Below are 24,274 nucleotides of genomic sequence, written 5' to 3'. Positions count from 1 at the left end.
TTTGTGAAATAGGGACAATTCTAATTCCTATCATATAGGGTTGTAATATGGGGATACAATGAGATAATGCACTTGCCTGGCACCAAGTAGGGCCTCAGCACATCAGAGCAGCAAGTAAGGTCCCGATTTTCTCCTCCAAATCCTTAGAGACAACATATGCTTCCTATGATAGAGTATTTCCATGGTGTTTAAGTTTTAGAAGCTGAGGAAATAGCCCTGAATTTTTAAAAGGCTCATGTCAGCCTGAAAGAAACATTTGCTATTCCAAACTAAATTGTTTCAGCTGTTTTGAAATCTTGGCTTCAGATCTCAGAGAGAGAGAAGTGACCTTTAGCCACATTATCAAGACCAGGGGTCTGTTCTGCTGGCCAGTGGGGTAAACTCGAACAAAAAGGATGAGCTGGAGTCAAGTCAGCGTGGTCAGGATTATTGTCTGGATTCATTCATTTGTTCATTCATTTTCTCATTCAACAAATATTTACTGAGCGTCTACTCTGTCCCTAGCCCTAGAAGTAAACGATACAAAACCCACACCTCGTGAAACCTACATTCTACTGGGGAAGAAAGGCAAACGTAGAAAAATGCAACTGCCAATGTAAATATATATTTTAATGTTAGATGGAGTTCAGTGATGTTAAGAAAAATAAAGTCAGATCAGGGGATCGAGTAAGAGTGATGCCATTTTCAGCAAGGTGAAATGAAGCTCTGAGGAAATGATCTTGGCGCAAGACCTCAGTGAAATGAGGGGGTGATTGGAGGAAAACCATTCTAGGCAGAGGGAACTGTACGCGCAAAAGCCCTGAGACAAGAGTTTGCTTGGCATAGTCACCAAAGAGCAATGAGGCCAGTGTGGCCAGAGCAGTGTGACCAACGGGGAAGGGATGGGGGGGGGCACAGAGGGCACAGGAGCTACAGCACGGGCTGTGCCAGCCATATGAGGACAGAGGATTTTCATCTCAGCTTGAAGAGAAGTGGCAGAGGATTCAGCGTCCCAAGTGATAGGATCTGCCTTATGTTTTAAACAGAATCACTGATGCAGTGTATAGAACAGACTGAATGGAAACAGTGAGACCAATTAGGAGGCTGTTGCATATTCCATGTTAAGATGAAGGGCTGGGCTTGGTGGTTCACACCTGTAATCCTAGCACTCTGGGAGGGTGAGGCAGGTGGATCACCTGAGCTTAGGAATTCGAGACCAGCCTGAGCAACAGTGGGACCCTAGCTCTAAAATATAGCCTGGCATTGTGGCAGGCACCTATAGTCCTAACTACTCAGAAGCTTGAGGCAAAAGGATCGCTTGAGCCTAAGAGTTTGGGGTTGCTGTGAGCTATGATGCTATGGCACTCTACCAAGGGCAACAAGTGAGACTGTCTCAAAAAAAAAAAAAAAAGAGAGAGATGATGAAGGCTTAGAGGAAGGTGATCAGTGGGGAGATAGAAGGATGAACTTGGATTTGGGGTACATTTTTAATTTGGAGCTGACAAGGTTTGCTGAGGGTTTGAGAGGAAGAGAGGAGTTGTTTGTTGGTGGCCCAAGACATTTGGCCTGAGCTATTAGTGAGTGGAGACAATAGGACAGAGCATGTTCCTACTGGGGAATCAGAGACTTGGTTTCTTTTATGATAAGTATGAGATTCCCACGGAGATGTCAAGGATGCCGGAGTCCCCTCGGCTGCAGCGTGGGGATTGTAAAGGGCTGGAAAGCTAAACCGGAGGAAGGAATGTGGGGCAGGAGACTGCTGCAATTATCCAGAGGAGAGGATGGTGGCCTGGGTTGTGGAAAAGGAGGTGGAGCAGAAAATAAAGGAGGGGGGACGGCAGGGACTGTCGATGTGAGTTAGAAGGCAGACCTGTGGGTGTTTTCCTTTGGCCTGTGTGCTGGAACCCAAGCCAGCCAGTGTAGGAAGCACATTAGCTGAGACACAGAGAGTCTTCAGGGACCATTTTTCTTTAAAAACCATCCATTTCCCATCCGCACCAGAAGGCTGTTGCTTTGCAGGGGCCTCCCCCGGGGCTGTGATGGGAGACAGAGAAACAGCTTCTGGCAGCTCCACACCCCCTTCCCTCATCCTGCCCCCCCCCCCCCCCCCGTTCCCCCCGCCACTGGCTCAGAGAACAATGAAATCTTTAAGTGAGATAGCACAGAGGAGACGTTAGAACAGGGGTTAACCAAGGGGGCATAATGCAGCGGGAGCGTGATTTCCCTGCTAATAAGCAGCTTACGGGGCTGGCAGATCACAGCCTCCCTGTTAAGTGTTTCTGTGTTTTTCAAATGGAGCTGTCACTGCCCATTAGCTTCAGGAACGCTCCCTAAATGGAGACGTCAGCCCTTGGGAGGCACAGCCCGGATCAGCTCCCGCCTGCTGTGTCCTTGGAGAATGGGCTGCTGCGTGGCTGGGATCTAATTACAAACGCAGCGTGGACCACGCCTGCCTCCCTGGCTGTCTTGGGTGAATACTTGAGCCTCATTCAGCTACTAGAAGAAAACGCAACCCCCTGGTCATCAGAGTACACCAGTGGGCCTCCTGGAACAGGGATGGAGACCGGAAACCAACTACATTATTTAAATCCCAGGTGCTTCTTCCAGGGTTGGAGAAGAGAGTACGAATTTTAACTTGTCGTTGAATTGTGCTCCTGAATTTAAGATTAGACGGGTTGGAAAGCTTATCTGTGAGCTGTCACATGTGAGCTCTTTTTTCTCCTTCTCTTCTTTCTAATTTCTGTTTCACTGTGTTAATAACAGAGTCGATCTGCTGAATGTGGAGTTGGCTCAGCCACAGCACCCATCAATCTTTCACAGATGCCACTGTTACCTGTTACCTGCTGTGTAATGGCCCAGAGCCCACACTTCCCAGCGTGGCTTACTGACCCTGGTCACTACCCGCTCAATTGCCCACCCCGTGACACACCCTCCAGATGTGTTGGAGTATTTCCAGTTCCTAGAACACTCATGTACTCTCTCACTTCCAAGCCTTTGCATAGGCTGAAACACTCATCTCCCACTCTCTTCCCCTTCACCCAGCTATCTCCCACACATACTTTTGGTCTCCAGGATGTCGCTTCCTCCAGGGAGCTTTTCCTGACCTTCCTCTATACTCCTGAGTTTATCCCATCAAGACATAGGCTGTTCATTAAATAATCATTAGTGGGGGGAAAAAATGGAATCCGCTATAGACCAATAGGGAAAAGAGTTAAATAAATAATGATACATCTATTTGATGTATTACCATGCAAGACACTTTTAAAAATTAAAAGAAGATGTAGAAGAATATTAAATGACACAGTTATGTATAATTACTAACAGTTCCTATTCTATAAATTACATACACTAATGTATATGTCACATCTGTGCACATTTTATGTGCTCGCTTACAGAGATCAGGAGAGTTACGGGTTGTTTTCTCCTTGAGCTTGGTTGTATTTTAAAGAATTTAAATAACAATCGGGTATTATTAATGTTATTTTATAATAAGAAAAGAATCTACAAAAGCTATTTTAAATGAGAGAGCTATTAACATGGAAGAAAGGGGGGGGAATAGAAATAAAGAGAATCATCTTAGTCAAAAACTTTAAGACACGGACTCCCAAGTGGCTGCCTCGGTGTGAATTTTGGTGCTAAAGGATGATAAGGAAGGCTAATACTTGGGTCTGGAATATCCTCTGCCCAGCAGCATGCCAGGCACTGAAAATACAATGACACGTAAGAAGATCCCTGTCCTTGTCCTCTTCAGGCTTATCATCTAGCAGAGGGGACAGATGCACACACAGGCCACAGCATGGGGCATGGTACCACATGATAGGAGCTCCCATTGAGCACAGGGGACAGGAACCTAAGCAGGGCCAGGGACACTGTCAGGAGGATGAGGCATTTGAGTGGTACCTGAAGGAAAGACATGACTTCTTTGGAGGAGGGGAAGAAGCAGCCTAGGGAGAAATAGGGAGAGAAAGATGGGAAGAAAGGAAGAAGTGCTGGAGAAGAGTCTAAAGGCCCATCCCAGGCTCTTCACTGCTTAATTGAGTTTGATAACAGGAGGCTAATGGCCTAGGGGAGCTGCCTGCCCAGCTTCCACCGAGACGCCAGGACGCCTGCAGAATAACAAGGCTAGAAGGTCACAATGCAAAGACATCCAAGTGATATAGCCCAGGCAAAAAGACAACGGAGCCTTCTTTATTTCTATTTTTTAAATAAAATCAAAAAGTGAAATTCAGGGTTGTTTCTGTGCCTCGCAGTCCCCCACAGCAGAACACAGGAGGTACCCACCCAGTGAGACTCAGCCGGCTAAGCACGGAGCTGCCTGTGCACACATTTGATCATTTCAAAAAGTCGTTTCTGGACCAAGGCTTTTCTCCTGAGAAGAGTCAGATAATATTCAGCATGGTCTGGGCTTTGGCAGAAAAAGAAAGATCAAAGTCTCCTTTTTCTGCTAATCGCAAAAGTCCCTTACAAGGGGGGACATTTTATCTCTTATATTTACTAAAGAGGAAAGGAGATAGAGGTCCTTTGCATTTGATTAGTAAGTTTCTTTTGTTTTGCTTTTTACAAATTTTTTTTTTTTTTTTTTTTTGCAGTTTTTGGCTGGGCCGGGTTTGAACCCGTCACCTCCAGTATATAGGCCTGGCGCCCTACTCCTTTGAGCCATAGGCATCACCCTGCTTTTTACAATTTTCATTTAAAAATAACATGCAATGTTTTGTTGTCCTCTAGATCTCAGTTTAAATGCCACCTTCTCGGAGAGGCTGCTCCAATCACCACCAAGCAAGGCAGACCCTCCATCTCTCCTCTGGTTCTCTCAGGACATCGTTAATTTCACAGATACAAAACATCTAACATAACTCAGACCATAACAACATGTTCATTTATTTGCTTATCCATTTATTGTTTGTAGTCCCATCTAGACTGTAAGCCACGTGAGAGCAAAGTCCCATCTGTTTTGCTCACCAATGCAACTCAAAGACCCAGGGCAGACACAGGATACTAAGGAATGGACGAATATTATAATAGTGTATGTTAAGTGCTCACAACAAGCCAGGTACTCTGCTCGGTATTTTACAAGTGTTATCTCCTTCGGTTCCCCCAACAGTTCTATAAAGTCCTTGCTATGCAGTGAGGTTTACAGAGTTCAGGTGTCTGACCGTGATTTGATCCTACATCTGACAAGAGAGCCAGACTCTTCTATCAGTTCACTGCAGAAATGAATTAGCTATTAAAAAGTATCAAGAAAAATAAGGAAAACTCTTCGTAATTCCATCACCCGAATCACTTTATTATGTTAACATCTTGGTCTGTGTCCTAGATGGCTGGACAAATAGATAAACGGATGCTTTTTATTCCTTACACAAATGTGGAATCATCACTTTCTTGTGCCTGCTTTTACCAGGGCCACTCCGAAAGTTTTGAGACAGATGGTAGTTCATTATTTCACTTCCAAGAAACACAGTCAATAGAGTCCTCACCTGTGCACGTCTCAATTTACTTGGCCTATCAATGTTGCTGGGAAGGCTTCATTTGTTTCTGTTCGCCCAAATTTTACATTTCTGGATTTTGGTGTATCTCAAAACTTTTGTAATGACCCATGTAAAAAGAAACTAGATGAAATACACTTTACACGTTTTTCCAGGTCAACGAAATATCGTCTTTTTTTTTTTTTTATTCCTTATCTGTTCTTCAACATTCATCCCAAACTCACATGGCTGGCTTCTAATAAACTGGCCCTCAAATAGTAATTATCTCTTGTATTTGCTGATGTTTTTACAGCTTTGATTCCCAGAAGTCTGTGAGACAGGCAGGAAAAGGATTATCTCCACCTCACAGATAATTTGAAAAGTTAATAATTTGTTTTGGGTCATATGGGGTTGAGTAAGGGAGCCAAGACCCAGAGCCTGTTTGTACAGTTCTAAAATCCATGGGCTTTCTGCCATACCCTACTGTAATACGTATATATCCTATTATGGGGCATTGACTCAGAAGCTAAGTTGACTTGGGTACCAGTCTTGGTTCCATCAATTCCCAGCTATATAATCTTTAAGCAAGTTAGCTACATTCCATAAGCTCAAATCTTCTATTATTGTCTCATGGACCCCAAAGACCTACCTTTTAGAGTGTTGGGAGGATGACTTAATGAATGCACTTCAGATACTTGACATGGTAGCTCCTAGCTGCTGCTGAAGGCTAATTGACCTGGTCCTGTCCAACAAGCAAGTCTGATGGCTGTAGCTGAGCTCTGCCACAAACCAACCCACTCCAGGGTATTCCTATTCCAGTTACAAGTGAAATGAGACCCTGCCACTTAAGACAGGAAAAGAAAACCTTCCCAGTGAGTCTGGCGAGTTACAGGAAGGAGCTACAAGATGAAGCCAGGCCCAGAGGTTCCCAGCTAGAGGAAGTGAGAAAAAGATGAGTTCCCAGAGGCAAAAAGTCTACAAACCTAAGTCTCATTCCCTGGGAAAGATATTTCAAGCAAATTCAACCACCTCATCTGAGTTGTTTTATGTGTGTCATTTGGGGAGAAGGCATTTTGTGTTGGTTTTAAGAAACTACACTTGTAAGCAAACAAGACATAAGCTTTATCATTCTCTTTCTGAGTCACAGGCAGGTCTTGACCTTCCAAATTTTACTGTCATTGGAAGTCCTAATGGAGTCAGAATTTCTATAGGGAGTGGTGTAGAAGGCAGGAAGAAAAATCACTGATTATGGTGCTACAGTTCAAATGTGTCTCCCAAAGTTCATGTGTTGGAAACTGAATCCCCCATGCAACAGTGTTGGGAGGTGGGAACTTTAAGAGCTGATTAGGTTATGAGAGCTCTGCTCCTATGAATGAATTAATGTCATCATTGTAGGAGTGGGCTTGTTAAGAAAGTTGAGTTGGCCCCTTCTTGTGCACACTCTTGCCATGTGAGGCCTTCCACCATGTTATGTCACAGCAAGAAGGCCCTCACCAGATGCAGCCACTCAGTCTTGGACTTCCCAGCCTCCAGAACCATGAGCCAAATAAAATTCTGTTCACTACAAATTACTCACTCTCAGGTATTCTTGCAGCAGCACAAAACAGACTAAGATACACGGTGTCATAAAAGGAAGACAGACAATGGAAAAGGAGGAAGGGACTCTGAATTTATCCTACGGGTATACTGAGATGTATAGGAAACTGAAGAGGCTATTTTAAAAAGGAAGTAGAGTTAGATGTGCAGATAAGAAACAATCTCCAGGACAGAAGGGAATAGAGCAAGATACAGAAATTATACATGGCATACTAACATGCTTATGTGTGATGTGGACTATTCCTGGGCTTGAACAGCTCACATGAGAATCTGGTTGCAGTGGGTGGCCCTGGGAAGGGAACCATGGAGCCTATTGTGGGGTGGGATTGAGGGCAGTCTTAATTTCTCCATGTAGCTTTTGATGCTGCTTGAATATTTTATTTTTTCCAGACTTTTTTTAAGGGGAGAAGATCAAAGTACGAAATATGGTGAGGTCAAAGGAAATAAGACAAGCCTATGAGAGGAGGCAGTTTTCGGGTCATTGATGACTCAATGAGAGAAATGTCAATAGAAGGGTGTGAGCAGAAGCCAGATTGCACCAAACTAAAGGAAGAATGAATTGTCATCAAGTGAAAATGCCACAAACTGGCAATTCTTTCAAAAGTTTGTGTGTGTACAAGTAGGTCAGGGCAGTAACCCTAGGAGCAGGAAGGAGGAAGGATGTCAGGTTTGAGGGAAAGGATTTTTTTTTTTTTTTTTGAGACGGAGCCTCAAGCTATTCCCCTGGGTAGAGTGCCATGGCATCACGCTCACAGCAACCTCCAACTCCTGGGCTCAAGCGAGTCTCCTGCCTCAGCCTCCCAAGTAGCTGGGACTACAGGCACCCGCCACAATGCCTGGCCATTTTTTGGTTGCAGCCATCATTGTTGTTTGGCGGGCCCGGGCTGGGGATTCGAACCCGTCACCTTAGGTGTATGTGGCTGGCGCCTTAGCCTCTTGAGCCACAGGCGCTGAGCCTGAGGGAAAGGATTTTGAAGGTGAAAAAGACTGAGTAGGTTTATGTGCTAAGGAGAAGGGCAGGATGGAGTCAGAGTGGATAGCTCCTACTTTTTTGTCTACCCAGCAGACATTCTCCCTTCTTCCAGTAATAGCAACTTTTTTTTTTTTTTTGGAGGTCTCACTTCCCCTCCTCTCTCAAGATGTCTCATTTAGATAGGGTTAGATCCAGTCCCTTGGCTAAGGGGGCAGGCGACCCAGGCCCAGCCTTTCAGCATGTTCCATTCCCCTAGAACAGTGACTCCTTTGAAGAGTGGACACGTGACCGAGTCTGACTTATCTTCCAATAAGACTGACTCTGAAGCTACTGGGAATTTTATAAAAAGGAAGCTCTCTTTTGGTAGAAGTTGCTGAGATAATAATGGGATGTAACTTGCAAGTTGCTCTATGCCAGAGAAAAACTTCTGAGAATGAAGAGTGAAGTCAACAAAGAGGAAGGATATATTCCAAAGGGTACAGAGAAATGAATTCCTGTTGACGTTGTTGGAGACCATCATCCATCCACATCTGAATTGTATTTAATTTTTTTTTTTTTTTTTTTTGCTTAAAGTCAGTTTAAATCAGGTTTCTGTTTGCAACCATAAGAGCTTTGGGGAGCCCAGAGAGAAGCTGTAGACACAGACCAAACAGTGCAGGAGGAGATGAGTGTGCAGAGTCAAGAGCAGTGTTGGAGGGTAAGTCTCACATGGGGGGAGAGGATGGCACATATGGGCTGAGCCACAGAAAGAAGCAGGTCAAAGCTGTTATGATGATTGTGCAGGTGTAGGCTGGGGATTGTGCAGTGCATCCTCCCAACACTCTAAAAGGCAGGTCTTTGGGGTCCATGAGACAATAATAGAAGATTTGAGCTTATAGAATGAAGTCTCGTGCCACCCTCCAATGGGTGCCCACAGCCTCAATTTTTCTCATGACTTAGGAGATGGGGCTATTAGCTGAGACCAAGAGGACTAGAACTTTGTAGGGGGAACTTCAGAAAAGAGAAGGTTTGGGGACTTGCCTAAGAGACTGAGGCTTGTGTTTGTAGAAGCTCAGAGGGGTCATTACTTGCCATCTTGGTAGAAGTTGCTGAGATAATGGGATGCTCAGCTGCTGATTGGCAAAGCTGGTGTTTGACTTGGGTCAAACTTGGGTCCACTTGACTTGCAATCTACATTCTTCCTGCTTGACCTAGTCTCTTGGGATGCATTTTCTCATCTTCACAAGTTCTAGCACCAGCTTTCTGGGGTACTGTGATAAGCACTACAACCTGTGCAGTATTGACAGCAGAATTCAAAGAGCCAAACAAAGTTCAAGAATATCTACCCAATAGAGCCCATCTCCTAGGAAAATATCTAAACTAGGGATTGGGCCAAGAGCAGTTGAAATCCCACATCTGTGCAATGGAGTTTGGTAGGTGAAACCAAACATTATAGTGGCCAAGAGTATGAGCTTTGGAGGGGAGGAAAATGGACTTTGAATTGGCTCTCAGCCTTACTAGCTGTGTGACCATGGGCAAGTCAATTAGCCTCTTTGAGCCTGTTTCCTTGCATGTATAGAGGAGGTAGTCATAGCACCTATCTCATGAGGCTCTTGTGAGGATGAGATGAGATCAACATAATAGAGCTCTACTCTCCAGTAAAACTGAACAATGTAACAGAACATGCCTGATCCATTTTAATATTATTGCTATAAACAGTGTTAATTATGAAGTCCTGCATCCATTAAGTGGAGGACCAGTTTTCTTGCCCTGGTTCTGTCCTATTCCCCCATGTAAGCCACTTGGGCAAATCTCTGGGCTTCTGCTCATCTATAGAACAGAACAGTTGAATTCTACTTCTAAGGTAATCTTTCAACTTTTGACTTCTATTATGTTTCAGCAGCTATTGACAGAGATATCCTGACAGTTTCATGCCCTCTCTCAGCATGTAACTTTCCCTTCTACCACTTCAACTCAGACTGTTGGCTTCTTTTCCAGAGGAGAGCTCAAAGTCATGGACCTGGCAAGTGCTATGGTTTGACTGTACCCCGACAAAGTTCATGCGTGAGAAACTTCATCCCCAATGCAACAAGTGTTGAGAAGTGATTATATCATGAACGCTTAATGCTGTTATTGCAGGAGTGGGGTCCTGATGAAAGGAATGGATTTAGCCCACTCCCCCCGCCTTGTGCATGCACATGCATACACATGCTCTCTGGCACAATCCTCAGAGGTAGGCGCCTCACCCTTGGACTTCCCAGCATCTAGAACTGTAAGAATGACATTTTTTTCTTATTGATTACCCAGTCTGTGGTCTTCTGTTATAGCAAATAGACTAAGCCAGCCGGTGATTTAGGAACTTCTCTTGGGCCCAAGAACCTGCCAATTCCAAGCATCTCTAAAGAGAACCTGGTTTGATCTTCTGTTTAAATGGGTCTCCATGGGTGGGTGGATAGATGGAAAGAGAGGTAAGTGGACAGACAGACTCCAGGCTATATATCCTAAATGATTCTTGGTTATTTGTTAGTTAGTACAGAAATGTAGCCTAGTATTTTTAGTAAGATTTCTGCAAACTCCACACTCTGGGTACCCCCAAAGAACAACCAGAATGGAGTGGGGAAATGTCTACTCCTTAACAAGCCTGTCCTGAGTGCCTCATTTCAGACGCTGCTTTGCCAGGCTTCCAGAGGTTAGCTAACGTCTGCTGTCTTTGTCAGCTTCTATATCAAAGCCTTAACGAACAAGCAAGATTCGCATCTTTTCAAATCCTGCCAGGGGATTATAAAAGGTGTGAATATGTCACTTGTTTGTTGTAATATTTTAAAATAAATTTTAAATCATTTGAATTGTAAGAATATGCGGTCTTTTTTTTCTATTATGTAATAGACACCATTAGATGGTATTACTGTGGCTCTCATCTGCTGATGCAACCACAAACCGTATGAGTGGCTCCAAGTGCTTTCTAATGATCTTTAAAAGTATCTTAGGCAGTGCAGAGTCCAGGGTTCAAGTCCTGACTCTGCCACCTTCTGGTTGCTAGACCATGAGAAAACGCTTTAACCTTTCCAAACTCTATTCCTTCATCTGTAATACGGTGAAGACAACCCCTACTTCATAAAACTGCGAGAATTAAATGAGGTAATGCATGGCAGGTACTTAAAACAGTGCCCAGCACAGACAAGAACTCAATATTTTTTCCAATATATGTGAAAGGTAAAGCTTTTATGGAATTATTTTAAATCACAATTTTCAAAGATATTGTTCTCCTGAGTACCTACTAATTTGGGGGAGTTAGATTCTATGCTTGAATAAATCATATTGAGTAAAAGTTAGATCCCTCGCTTAAGCCTTGAATTTGGAGTTTAATAGAAAACATACAAGGGTTACACTTGCTGGCTTCAATCCAGAAATGTCAGCACATCAAACGCACACATTCAGACACACACACACACACAGAGCCACTTACTCATACAGTGTAAAGGGCAATTGGGTTTGGAGGAGAATGTCACATGAACAGAATTGCAGCTCATTACCACGGTACTGGAAGCTTTTGACCTCAGCTACATAAACAATACTTTCAGATGACAGAATTGCCCAGAAACCAAGCCCTGTGTGTATGATTTATTTTCTGAAGTGGTTCAGAAGTGAGACTCTCAGAGGATAGGGGCAAAAGTATGTGCTCAGATAACCCATGTGGTATTTTGGAAATGATACTGATGTAGAATGGGTCAAGGGCCTTTGCTTTCATAGTGTGCAAAATTTCCAGGCTTTCCCAATGTGTAGATGTCTCAGTAGTCTGGGGCTTCCAGGGGCGATGGGAATAGGCGACAAGAAGAGAAATGATTGGAATCAGTCTATCAGACAGGTGGGCTTGGAGCTTGTGCGGTGTGACATTCGGGGCAGAAGGAAGGAAGGGGGGAGTGAGGATGCTAGTTGTGTCTCGATAAAACTTGATAGTTGCTCGTGAGACAAGGCAAGGAGGCTCTTCTTAATGTCTACTTCTCATCCCGGCATACTCCTCCACCCCTGCCCGGAGAACTGACGATCAGATGCATCATAGTTTAGAACAACCGATGATCAGATCGACCATATTTTAGAATAACTGACAACCTGACTGATCATATTTTAAAAGAATAGCAGAGCCGGGACGACTAGGAGGCAGATCCCCGCACACACTCCACTCCACAAACTCTAATGAGCCTGCTTAGCTTTCTGTCTGTCTTCAACTCACTGCTTCTGCGCTGCTAGCTGGGTAGGCTGATCCAAGTTCATCTCCTTAGGCAGCTAGAGCCTGGAGCACAGGACTTCACTCAGGGAATTCATGACAACACACGAATGCCTTAATCATGAATCTCAATCAGGCATCTTAGCTTAAACCTATTACGCCTGCATATCTTGTACTGTGCCGTTATAGCCCCATGTACTACAAATTCTACAATAAAATGTGCTCGCCCACAGTGTAGTCTCAATGCACCTTCTGCTACAGCGAGCACAATTCTGTGATGGCCCTTAGCATTCAGAACCTCTACTGCCATCCTGTACATCAACAGGACAAAAACACAGCCATGGCCTGCTGTCTGCCCCGCAAGCCCGCATGCTGAACTACAAAAGCTTCCTGACACTCTGTTTCTTTAGTTTATCTTTCTGCTACCATGAACAAACTTTTGGGCTATCACATTTTAAATGTGAAGATCAATTATGTGGGCAGTCTGAAGGGACTCGTATTTACCCATCCCTCACCAGGAAATTCTGAGTGGCCACAAGGTGCCAGGAACTGGGGAGGGCCAGAGGATGCCAAAATGAGCACAACCCGGGGTTCTCAAACTGCTCCATCCTGAGTCCCCACCACCACCTGCCTGGATCATTGCAAGAGCCTCACTATCCGTCTCCCTGATTTCGTTCTTGCTCCTACAGCAGTCAGACTGATCCTTTTAAAATCCAAAGACAGATCATGTTGTTATTATTATTATTATTAGGCTTATGAATTAGAGTAAAAGCTAAAGATCCTGCAGTGGTCTGCACCATCTGTTCCTCTCATGGCCTTCCTGATCCCACCTCTCTCGCCCACCCCCTCAGCTCAGCCACCTGACTGGCTCTTTGCTCTCCCTTGGACATGCCAAGCAACCTCCTGCCTCAGGGCCTTTGCACCTGTTACCTCCCCCCAAACTACCCTTCCTTTCCATCCAGATATATACATGGATGCTCCCTCCCTCCCTCACCGTCCTCCTATATTTGCTGAAATGTCATTTACTCCGTGAAGCTCTTCTCACCCACTCTACTTAAAACTGACCTCCCCAAACCCGGCTTCCCCCATCTTCACTGATGTGTTAGTTTCCTCAGTAATGCGTACGGGCTTCTACATGTTGTATATTTCACTTGTTTCTATATTTATTATTTTGCCTGCTGTCTCTAGAATGTAAGCTCCATGAGGGCAGGAATTTTTATTATTTTTACCCAGAACTTAAAATAGTTCCAAACCTCCTCACCCACTGGGTGGATGACACGGCACATGATGGCATCCCCACCACAGCACAGAACCAGCACACAACTCTTCCCGATCCTCTGCTCCACCACACACTCAGCAACATACTCTGCTCTTTAGAACATAGATTACTACCTCCCTCCAGACACACACTGACCCCCCTCCCCCAACAGCCTGCTGTGTGTCCTGAACCACATTCCACCAGGACATCAGTACTGACCCTATTGTACCCCTTCCCTACACAGGATCTCCACCCTGCACACACTACCTGGACCACAGCAGGTCCCCCTGTCAACAACCTGGGCTGCTGCGTGCTATAGCACCGTGTCTAGCCCTATACAAAGTCAAGTCTGTGGTCCAGCAGCATCCTATTGCCCGGGAGCTTGTGAGGAATGCAGAATCTCAGGCCCAACCCCAGACCAGCTGAATCAGAATAAGCGTTTTAACCAGATGCCTAGATGACTCATGTGTGCACATTAAGGTTGAAGAGGCTCCATTAGGCTCCATCATGGCAGGTGCAGTGCAGGACTGGACTGTGCAAGGTTAGATTGCAAGAATCTGCAGCCCTCTCTACCCGGACTCCCTCACCAGCACACTCTCCTGGTGCACACTGCACAACCACATGATGCCATGACAGCTTGCAATTCAGCAGCCAAATTGCAGCTCTTTATAAATAGGGTAGTAACTTACACAACAACCAATTTATTTGAGACACCCTGCTGTACATAAGAAAACATCCTACACTCTAATGTATACCCCTAAAGGATTCCTTATGTTCCACAGCACCAAGTATTTACAGCATCCTGTTTTATGGCCATGCATGCATGCATTCATTCATTCAGTAACCACCTATTATGTGCAAAACCTTACTCGAGGCATTGGGATATGGCACGGAGAAAGGCCCGATCTTACAGTCTAGTCAAAAAGACAGATGTCACGTTGATCGTGTAATTATAACCACAAGTGATGAGTTTGTTGATGGAACAGTAGCAGATCCCTACTCAGGAATCAACAAGAGCTTCCCGGAGGGGATGACGTTCTACAGATTCAGTGAGGAGGCAGGAGACGTGAGGAAGGGAAGAGAGGATACTGCATGTTTGAAGATCTGAAAGATGCCCAGGAAAGCTGGTTCTTGGAGTCAGGAGCTAAAGCTGGAAGGATCTGGAAGGCCTCAAAAGTCAAGGAGCGACAGATGCTCTCCTGGGGGCAACAGAGAGCCACTGGGGGAGTTTTAAGCAAGAGAATGACACTACCAGATATGCAGTTAAAAAAAAATTACTCTTGTACCCTGCCACAGAAAACCAAAGCTAGTGTATTTCAGTACAGTTTCAAACAATACTCTCCAAACAGCTCCTTACCACAATAAAAGATGGTGCTGAGAATAACTTAAAAAACCCATTTAATGAACCTCCAATAATAGCACCCTTCACTGATGTTTGAATATAATCCTCTCTTATTGCTCCTCGCTCGTTCTCTCACCACACTCTAATCGCAGGCATGAATCAGGAACAGTGACGGGTACGTGCATGCCTTTTACCACCCCACAGGGCACACGGAACTCTGCACACTGTCACCACGGGCCTTTCAGGAGTGACAGACAGCTAAGAAAGGAGAAATATAAACTCTGAGCATAGGGTATGGGGAGCTCTAAGGCCCACATCTGCTATGTAAAAGGCATGCCGGCAGGTGGGATCCAATGCGACAGGGGTGTATCATTTATCCTTATTTATAATTCAGCCTAAAGAGATCAAGGGCGGGGCTTGCTTCCCCTTAGAGCTGGTAGCAGAATATCCTGAAGTATATATAGTCCAGTCCACTCCACTCACTGCACTTTGAAAGTCACTGTTAAACCCTCATGAGGGAATTGAAGACACTGATCAGTTGGAAATCCTATCAAATGCAGAAGAGTTGAAGCAGCTTGTTGATAATTACAAATTATTCTGATCTTTTTATAGCATCAATGATAACAACAGCTACCCCTTCCTGAGTACTTTCTATGAGCCAGACATGGCGCTAGACCTTTTATATTCATTACTGCTCAGCAGGGATATTCAAAATATTTAACCAGTCAGAACGAATGCCAGTTGCAAATAACCAGTACTAATGGGAACTGGCTGAATGTCAGCTTGACTTTGAGTCATCACTGCCCCAGAGGTTACGAACTAACACTTCATGGGCCACATACGGGTCATGGATACGTTTTATTTGCCCTGAACTATGTCTAATTTTTAAAAAAAATTGTTACTGATATATCAAAAAGGAGTGAGATTTCATCTAAAAATCCTGATTTCTCATGAAAACCATGAAGATGGGGCTGTGTTGGGCCTGGGTCCTGCAGGGCGGCCCCGTGGAGATGCCAGCTGAGCCTGCAGAGGGCTCGCCTGCTCTGCACGTGGGGTGGTCTCCTCCCCACCACCCTGACTTCCACCTCACCATCCCTCCTCTCTCATCCACATCACCTGCCTGGCCTCTGTAGGCATCTGAGGCTGTCACCTGTTCCCGAAGCCACTACCTCCCTCCCCACCAGTGTCTCCCACTTATAGAGATGCTCCCCCCCTCCCTGCCCTGGGCCTCTGCCTGACTTACCACCTTTTTTTTTTTTTTTTTTAAGACAGAGTCTTACTATGTCACCCTTGAGAGAGGCAATGGTGTCACAGCTCACAGCAACCTCCAACTCCTGGGCTTAAGCAATTCTCTTGCCTCAGCCTCCCAAGTATCTGGGACTATAGGCGCCCACCACAACGTCCAGCTATTTTTTTGTTGCAGTTGTCATTATTGTTCAGCTGGCCCAGGCCGTGTTTGAACCCACCAGGGAACCCGCCAGCCTCAGTGTATGTAGCTGGTGCTGTAACCACTATGCTGTGGGCTCTGAGCCCCTGCCTAAGCTTTTAACCCTAAACCCCACAGCAGTGATTCTCAACCTGGAGTACACACCAGGTCACCTGGAGGACTTATTAAACACAGAACACTGGGCCCCATCCCCACAGTTTCTGATTCAGGAGATCTGAGGGCGGGGCTGGAGAACGACATTCCTGAAGTCCCCAGGTGGTGTTGCTACTGCTGCACACTTTGAAAACTATTGCTCTACAATTATAGAATGAACTTCAAATGTCCACTGACTTCCATGCTGGTTGAGTCGGGAGCATTTGCCTTTTTCCTCTGGCCAAGCCAAAAAAAAGGGGGGGGTTTTCGTGTTTTCATGTTTTGAGACCTCATTAATAGCCTCCCCCCAAAAAAAACAAATCAGTTGTGTGTCCCACCTTCAAGTTCCTTCTCAGTTTCCTGAACAAAGAGTTCACTCTTCTTCTCCGGCTTCCCTTCTGAACTTTTTTCCAAGTGGCTCAATCAAACTGGAAATATTGCCTATGACACGCAAGGACCTCCCCAAACCCAAGCATACATACAGATATTATCTCAGAGGACTTAACATTGTTCTGCCCCTGGAAGACCCTGCACCTGAGACATTAATTAACGTATGACATAACTAACAAAAACAATGATTAACTCTCCCCGAGTGCCCATCACATACCAGACTTGTGATGAGTGCATTATGCATTGTAATGATCCTCTGATGTTGAAACTATTATCATCGCTGCATTACAGATGATAAAATAGTGAATCAGAGAGGGAAACTGACTAGCCCAAGTTCACCAGCTCTAGAATCATCAAGAGACTATTTGACTCACTCTATTTACTGAGAGTCCAACACTATTAGGAGTATAGTGCTCCATCCTGTGTCTGGGTTTTAAGGTGAATGTGACATCCTAGAGAAAAAGCAGACCTGACCTGGAAGTGATACCATATGGGACATACTTCCAGGAGGGGGTGGAGTAGGATTTAACCTGGAAATCATGGGGTTCACGGGTACAAGTCAGCATCTGCTAATGTCTGAAAGAGGGTCTACACAACAGGCTCTGCAGCTTGGGGGAGGCTGATTTGGTACCAATATATAAATAAGTTGGTGACCATTAGAAGAGCCATGAAGTAGAACCGGCTTTCTCTAATGGACCTGGCCTCCTAACACCAAGGAGAATCTAGAAAGAAACAGGACTCATCAAGGACCTGTAGAGCTGAGATTCTAACCACTTGGAACGAGAGAAAGGTGCAGCACCACGTGGAGATGTGAGAATCACCTGTGAAACTTTCTTAACGCTCCATGCCCTTTGCTCCCAGGCATTCAGGTGGCCTCTGATACAGTCAGACTGTGGTTTGGAGCCTCACGTTGGCTGAGTAACCTTAGACATAGCACTTTAATCTCTCTGTGCCTCCATGTCCTCTTCCATAGCATGGAATAAAACCACCAGCATTCATAGGCTGTTGTGGGGATTTAATTAGATGCTGTGTGTGACATGCTTAATGTGGTGCTTGGCATATAAGTGCTCAAGAAATTAATAACAATAATATCATAATATCAAATAATAACTACCCTTATCATCGTCTTCATCTTAACACAGAGGCCCTTACAACGTTAGGCCTCAATGGTAATGTTTATGCTCACTTTTCAGCCTCAGTCGGTAGTTTCACACCTCATAATCAAGTCACCAGGTCTGCCCTCTACTTAATTTAACAAAGAAATATGTACCCAGCAGAATCACAGTTCTGATTAATTCAGGTGCAATCTCCTGCACGCTGATGCTGACAAGTACTCTCAGCTGAGTCTTTGGGGATAGTACACCTTCCCATGGGTACACGGACTTATTCTTGCATTCTAAGAATTAACTCAAATTTTTATCTGCCCCTAAAGCTTCCAAGAGGTCTACAGTTCAAGAGCATGTCAACTTCTGCTTCATTCTGTTTTGCTTTGGGTGGGAGCTGGCTGGAGAACTCCTGTCTTATTTACTGACTCAGATGTGGTGTATGTTTCAGAATTAAATTTAAATACTGTTGAGATAAACAACATGACCTTTTCAATGTCAGTATGAAGAGAAAATGACATAGTTGAACCAAGGAAAGAAGAAGGGCAAAATTAGATTCTTTATCACCATCCAAAAATGGATCTGAACCTTGCTCACCCAAGAACCATTCTCCAAACATTGTCAGCTAAGACAGTTACAATAATTGAATCAATAAAACAAAAATTCAATATCAGTTGTCTTTTCTGTATTTATAGAGGCTGGGCTGTGAGAATGGAAATCTCCCTTTTTGTACTCAGTGACTCTGTGCAGAAATGTGAGTCCATACAGATGTATTCAAGTAGACACATTGACGTCTACCCCTCAGCATTCAAAGCACACAAAGGGACAAGGGAAAGATTACATGTACAAGTAGCCGACACTCAGAGAGAACAGTTTACTTACAGCTTTTGGCTTATATGGGGGCTGAATCTCTTTGCGTTCAAGTTTCTCCCAATCAATATACCGGAAAAACGCATGCTCTTTGATGTCACGTTCACCTTCAGGGCCACAACCCAGACGTTTGCCTGGGTGTTTGGTCATCAGCTTTAAGAGAAAGAAGAACATTGAGTTGAGCAAGTTTCAGAAGGGGAAATGTAAGACATTCAGAAATTATTGCTCCAATGAATTGGGGAAGGAAGTACAATGAAGAATCTCAACTAGTTCTTATTTTTTTGCCTACAATTAATCCCAGACAGGACTTTATAGTAGGGGACCCCACAACAGTGACAGCTGCTAGGGCAGGGAGATCTCTTATGGGTGACCAAACCAAAGCCTGAAGGTGGCCATGAATGTCACGTTAGAAATGCCACATGACCCATTTTGGTTCAAAAACGAGTTATGTACAATTATTGGTGCATTTAATGAGAACAGTTTCCATATCTTCAAAATCCCCATCCCCCACCACAATAAAACTGGAGTTTGACCAAGGCAAAGGCCACATTCAGTCATACGCTGTTTGCATTTCTCAGTAAAGCATTTGCAAAATTGACACAACAGAAGAAAAAAATATTAGCCAAATGGACCCAAGTTTCAAGTAATTACTTTCTGAAAGCTCATTAAATAGTCAAAACCTGGCCTAGCTCATTTCCCTTGTATCACACGTTACACTCAACTCCGCTGAGGTTTCTTTGGTGTTCTGTTTAAATTACTTAATTATCAAAACCTTCCATCTTTGGGTCTCTGAGCCAGTGCTAAATAACAAGATGAATAGATGCTCTGAGATGAAACCAGACAGGCTTTCTCTTGTAAATGAATCTAGAGCAGCATGAAAATATCTCTGATCTCAAGACTTCAGCAAATGCACAGAGAGTAGAGACAGAGGAGCTGGTGATTAAAAAAAAGAAGAAGAAAGAAAGAAAGAAAATGAACACACAAACCCAAAAAGCTTCCCAGGGCTGACTTGACAACCAGCAGGCCATGATATCAGAATCCTTGGATTTTTTTCCCCCAGGACTTGCTGAGTATGAGGAAGGAATGAACCTAGAAGTTCACACCGACACTGTTGGACAGCCCGTTTCCTGCTCACACGATAATCTGTGGTCACACACATAAGCACCTACTGGCCATAGATGCTTTACCTTCCAGGGTCAAAAATAATCAGACATTTAGGTTCTAACCTACTTCTGTATCTACATGCATGATCTCATCCTAATTAGGTAAGTATATGATTTCTCCCATTTGAATGAAAAGGCAATGGGCACTCAAAGATATTAAGCAACTCCACAGACCCACAGAGATAGTAAGTAAGAGCTGAGATTGGATCCCACTCTGCCTAACTCCAAAACTTTGGCTTTCAAGAGAAGTGTGAGGGCACTTCCCATGTGGTTTCTGCAGGGATATTTGTAGTCAAGCTTTGACATTTGTGAAGGATTAGGATGGAAGGATAGAAAAGGCAATGAGGTCTTGGTTAGCACTGGTAATAGTGTCAATAACGGCTGCTGGGTACTGAGCATGAGAACCTCATATGTGCTCAGGCTCTGTGCTCAACGCTTCCCAACCATGACCCATTACTTTTTCATCTTTATGGCAATACTCTGAGGCCACAGCAACTGTTACCCTAATTTTTCAGATAAGGAATCCGGGTCCAGAGAAGTTATTTGTATAAGTCACACAGCTAAGGAGCAGAGGTAGGCTTTGAACACATGTGCTGGACCCCAAAATCGTATAGCTCTGTGCTATTCAACCTCTGCTGGTTTTCATGCTAATGTGCAGACATTTTGGGCTTCTGTCTGCTTCAAGCTTGTTCAAAGTTTAACCAATTCTTTAACGGTAGAAAATAGGGTCTTTAACAGAATGGACATATAAAGAGCACATTGTCCATTGAAAGGTGACTGTTTCAAAAGACTGGCTTGATTTCTTTCTAAGCTGGAAGATGCCAAGCAAAGAAAAGCCACTGCAGAAACACCCAGCACTAATTTGGAATCTCTGCCCAGTTCCCGCACTCTGCTCTGATGTGCCTGAAGCCATGTAGACAGCTGGATTTAATCACAGCTGCAATCTCTGGTCACCTCCCAGATGCATCCCCTGGGGCCCGCTGTGCAGGAGGAAGCATGTGGCTGTTTGCTTCAGCGTCACCCTTCTGTGGGGCATCATCCTTGAAGAAAGAACCCACATTGGACTCAGCCCACTCAACTCAAAAAGGTCCCCAAACCCCAAAGTAAGGAAGTCACCCCAGTTAATCGTGAAGGTTATGGTCCTGAATTAATAGAAAACTGCTCTACCAGGGAAACTGCTAATTGGAGCTGAAGCTGAATGCAGCTGACCTGGAAAATCCTCTCTCCTCCATGACCCACTTAGAACCCCCAGCTGTCCACCAAGGCAGGCACAGAAGGGGAAGACCCTGTGCAGATGCTGAACACCTACTGTGTGCCGACACCATGCAAGGAGCGCATGTAATGCTCTCAAAAAGGGGTATATAAATACTGTCCAATGAGTAATACTATTTTTTTTTTTTAAATAAAGCAACAGAAGCCTGGAAATACACTGGAACTTGCTTAAGACTATGTACCCAAGAAGGGTCAAGTTTTGCAAAGGGTCTCTTGATCTCCCAAATCCCACACTTTTAAAAGTCACTATGCAGGTTTGCAAATTCAAATGCCAAGAGAAACCTGGTGCGTAGCAGTGTCGTACCAGCATTCGTTACAGTAAAGTAACCTCCAAGGGTTTGGGGGCAGAGTGCCAGGCTCTGTTCTAAGTGACTTACAGGTATTCACTCATTTAATCATCAAAGAACTCTACATGTAGGGCTATTATTATCCTCAATCTTCAGATGAAGTCATCTTCCTAAGGACACCTGGACTAGAATTGGAACCCCGACGGAATGGAAGCATCAGGGATTTCTGCAAATTAGAGAGGGCAGTAGTTTCAATCTGGTCGACTGATGCTTTGCCGAAATGACAGGCCAGTGTGGCAAAGATCTCATTTTGTTCAAGAGAAACTGGAAAGCCGAATGTTTATGAGAAATTCCCTGATCTTTACATGTTGGCAATGATCAAGCAAACCAAAAGCTCAGTGTACAACTCTTCTCACAACTGCCCCCTGCCTCCACTGACATGTCCACAGCAGTCTGCACCGGCCTTAGTCTGTGCTTTCTTTTTTCTTCCAGGGCTTTGCTTAAGCTCTTAATGAACCTCTAGGTCTCCAATCTGTTCTTCATTGTTTCCCTTCCTGCTTCACACCCTCAAAGAAAGTATTTCCAATCAACTTGTCTAAGAAGTTAAGGACGGAGACTAATTCACATGTGGTTTTCCCAGGGATATTTGCATCCTACCTATGTAGCTGAGACACAAAGCTTTGGTGATTCACTGAGAGTGGGAATTTAGGCAATGTGACAAGGTGCTTTCAGGCTGCAGAGCTGGCTCAGTTATGACAGACTGAGCCAAGCTGCAGGACGGTCTGCCTGAGTGTTCCAGCTTGTCTTCGTCCAAGCCGGCTCATACAGCATCTTGAGTAGGGTTAGGAAGAGTAGAATTGGATAAGGCATAGGAAATTTGCAGACATCCCACAGATCTAGGCCTGGCAGCCCCGGTTTATTCAAACACACAGGTGGGAGCCCACAGCTAGGGCACAGCCAAGTTCCAACCCTGAGAACTTGCCTGCACCCCTGGTTGGAGGGAGAGCAAATACTTCACAAAGGCACCATCTTTGGACCATATTCTCTGGGACTCTCATAATGTTGCTTTCACACTTCCTTCAGAGTTGAAAAATTACTTCCTTTGGACAGTACTCTTATACAGGCAGTGCTTTTCAAGCCACATGGGGACTTTTAAAAAATACTGATGCCCAGACTTAATTTCTGGGGTGAGGCTGAGACACGTGCATTCTGGAAAGCACTTCAGATCACTCGGGGCCTCCAAAAGTGAGGACCACTGACCTCAAGGCTCTCACACCAGTCACCATTCGCATCCCTGGCCCAACACAAAATGCATAACAATTCTCACCAGTAAACATATGTCCTGCTTTCCTCACAGGTACAATTTGCATAAGCTGCAGGTGTATACATGTACACACCCTTTTTGCCATTTGTGTGTGTGTGGAGGTGGGAGGAGAGTGGGGGTTTGGAGATACTGAATTGGAGTCAGTTTAGCTGGAGAATCTCTTTAATTCAATATTGTCTGACATTTTCTTAGAACAAAACTTGCACATTTTTGGTATTCACATTTACTAAACACGTATGCAGCAGAGCAGGGCAAGGGTAGCTCTAATTGTGCCAAAGACCTCTGTGGCCCTGCCCCTTGGTCCCAGCTCTTGACAAAGTCTCTGTGCTTTCTTCCTCATTCATTTCATGAGCAATCCCCATGCTGGGCTAGATGCTGGCATCCAGCCAGCAGCAAGATGCCATTGCAGCCAGGCCTCTGTGGCGCATTTGTACAAATTAGAAAAAAGGTCTCCTTCCTCCAGGACGTAGTGGCTCCATGCCAGGGCCCTCACACTGGCAAACAGAGTTCTGTTTCCATCTCCCCCACCCACCGGGGGTCATCCCTGTGCAGAGCACAAGCTGCACCCCTATATGTGGTGGCCGCGAGCTTTAAGAGATTACTCACCCCTTTGCATATGGCCACAGCCTCCTTGGACATGGACTTTGGATAAGCCACGTTGTGTTCCATGATGGACTGAAAGAGTTCATCCTCATCCTCCCCTTCGAAGGGCGCCTGTGGGACAGACAAGAGTGGGAGAAGGAGGATCCCTGCCTGAGCCTCCCAGTTCCACCCCTCAGTGGCTCCCAACTGGTGGACCCTCTTCCCTGGAGCACACAGTGAGGCCACACTCCAGGGCTTTCAAGGAGAAGATGAGGAAAAATGGTGAACAGACTTGGATAACCCCAAAGCCAGAAAAGGTTCAGATGTGTGACTCTTACCAAGCTGACAAGTTCTTTTAAAGAAACTGTGTGGATGGAGCTGGAGGAGGACTTTTCTTGCAGATCACTTAAAATTCAATTACCTGTCCAGCCAACATTTCATACAGCAGGACTCCAAATGCCCACCAATCCACGGACTTCCCATAGGGCTGATAAGCAATTATCTGGAAAAGAGAAGGCATCTTATCAGGGAGGTTTGCAGGGCATGTCATGGCTGGAGATAGAAACTGCACTTCTTTTACAGGAAGGCTGGACCTTACCTGGGCAAGGCGGTAGAGGGAGAGTTCTTTGGAACACATCACCTGCTTATTGTGAAAGGCTATAGTGGCCACAATAGGCACAGATGCAGACCAGTGTCTCAAAGGGTGGGCAGGAAGACCAGTGCCCACTGAGTTATTTCTTTGCATTTCTTTTGCACTCAAGGAATGACAGACATGCTTCACAGAGGCGCCTGCAGCTAGCCAAACACCCGTGATGTCACTGCAGCTAGCCAAACACCTGTGATGTCACACTGCAGCTAGCCAAACACCTGTGATGTCACACTGCAGCTAG

At 44.9% G+C, this 24,274-nt stretch overlaps 1 protein-coding gene across 3 annotated transcripts in view; it reads right to left on the bottom strand.

Moving 5' to 3' along the window:
* PRKCB (protein kinase C beta) overlaps positions 1-24,274 on the bottom strand; it is a 328,830-nt gene that overhangs the window by 8,084 nt on the left and 296,472 nt on the right. For all 3 annotated transcript variants that reach the window (XM_003795734.2, XM_003795735.3, XM_023516740.1), the window contains exons 14-16: positions 23,806-23,886; positions 23,409-23,516; positions 18,769-18,909 (exon numbers count right to left, since the gene is read on the bottom strand). In XM_003795734.2, the coding sequence (XP_003795782.1) occupies positions 18,769-18,909; positions 23,409-23,516; positions 23,806-23,886 (330 nt within the window). The remainder of the gene's footprint in view (positions 1-18,768; positions 18,910-23,408; positions 23,517-23,805; positions 23,887-24,274) is intronic.

This window comes from Otolemur garnettii, unplaced genomic scaffold (genome assembly GCF_000181295.1).
Source record: "Otolemur garnettii isolate 467f Iridium unplaced genomic scaffold, OtoGar3 scaffold00096, whole genome shotgun sequence".
Lineage (NCBI taxonomy): Eukaryota > Metazoa > Chordata > Mammalia > Primates > Galagidae > Otolemur > Otolemur garnettii.
This window is presented reverse-complemented; position numbering and strand designations above follow the sequence as displayed.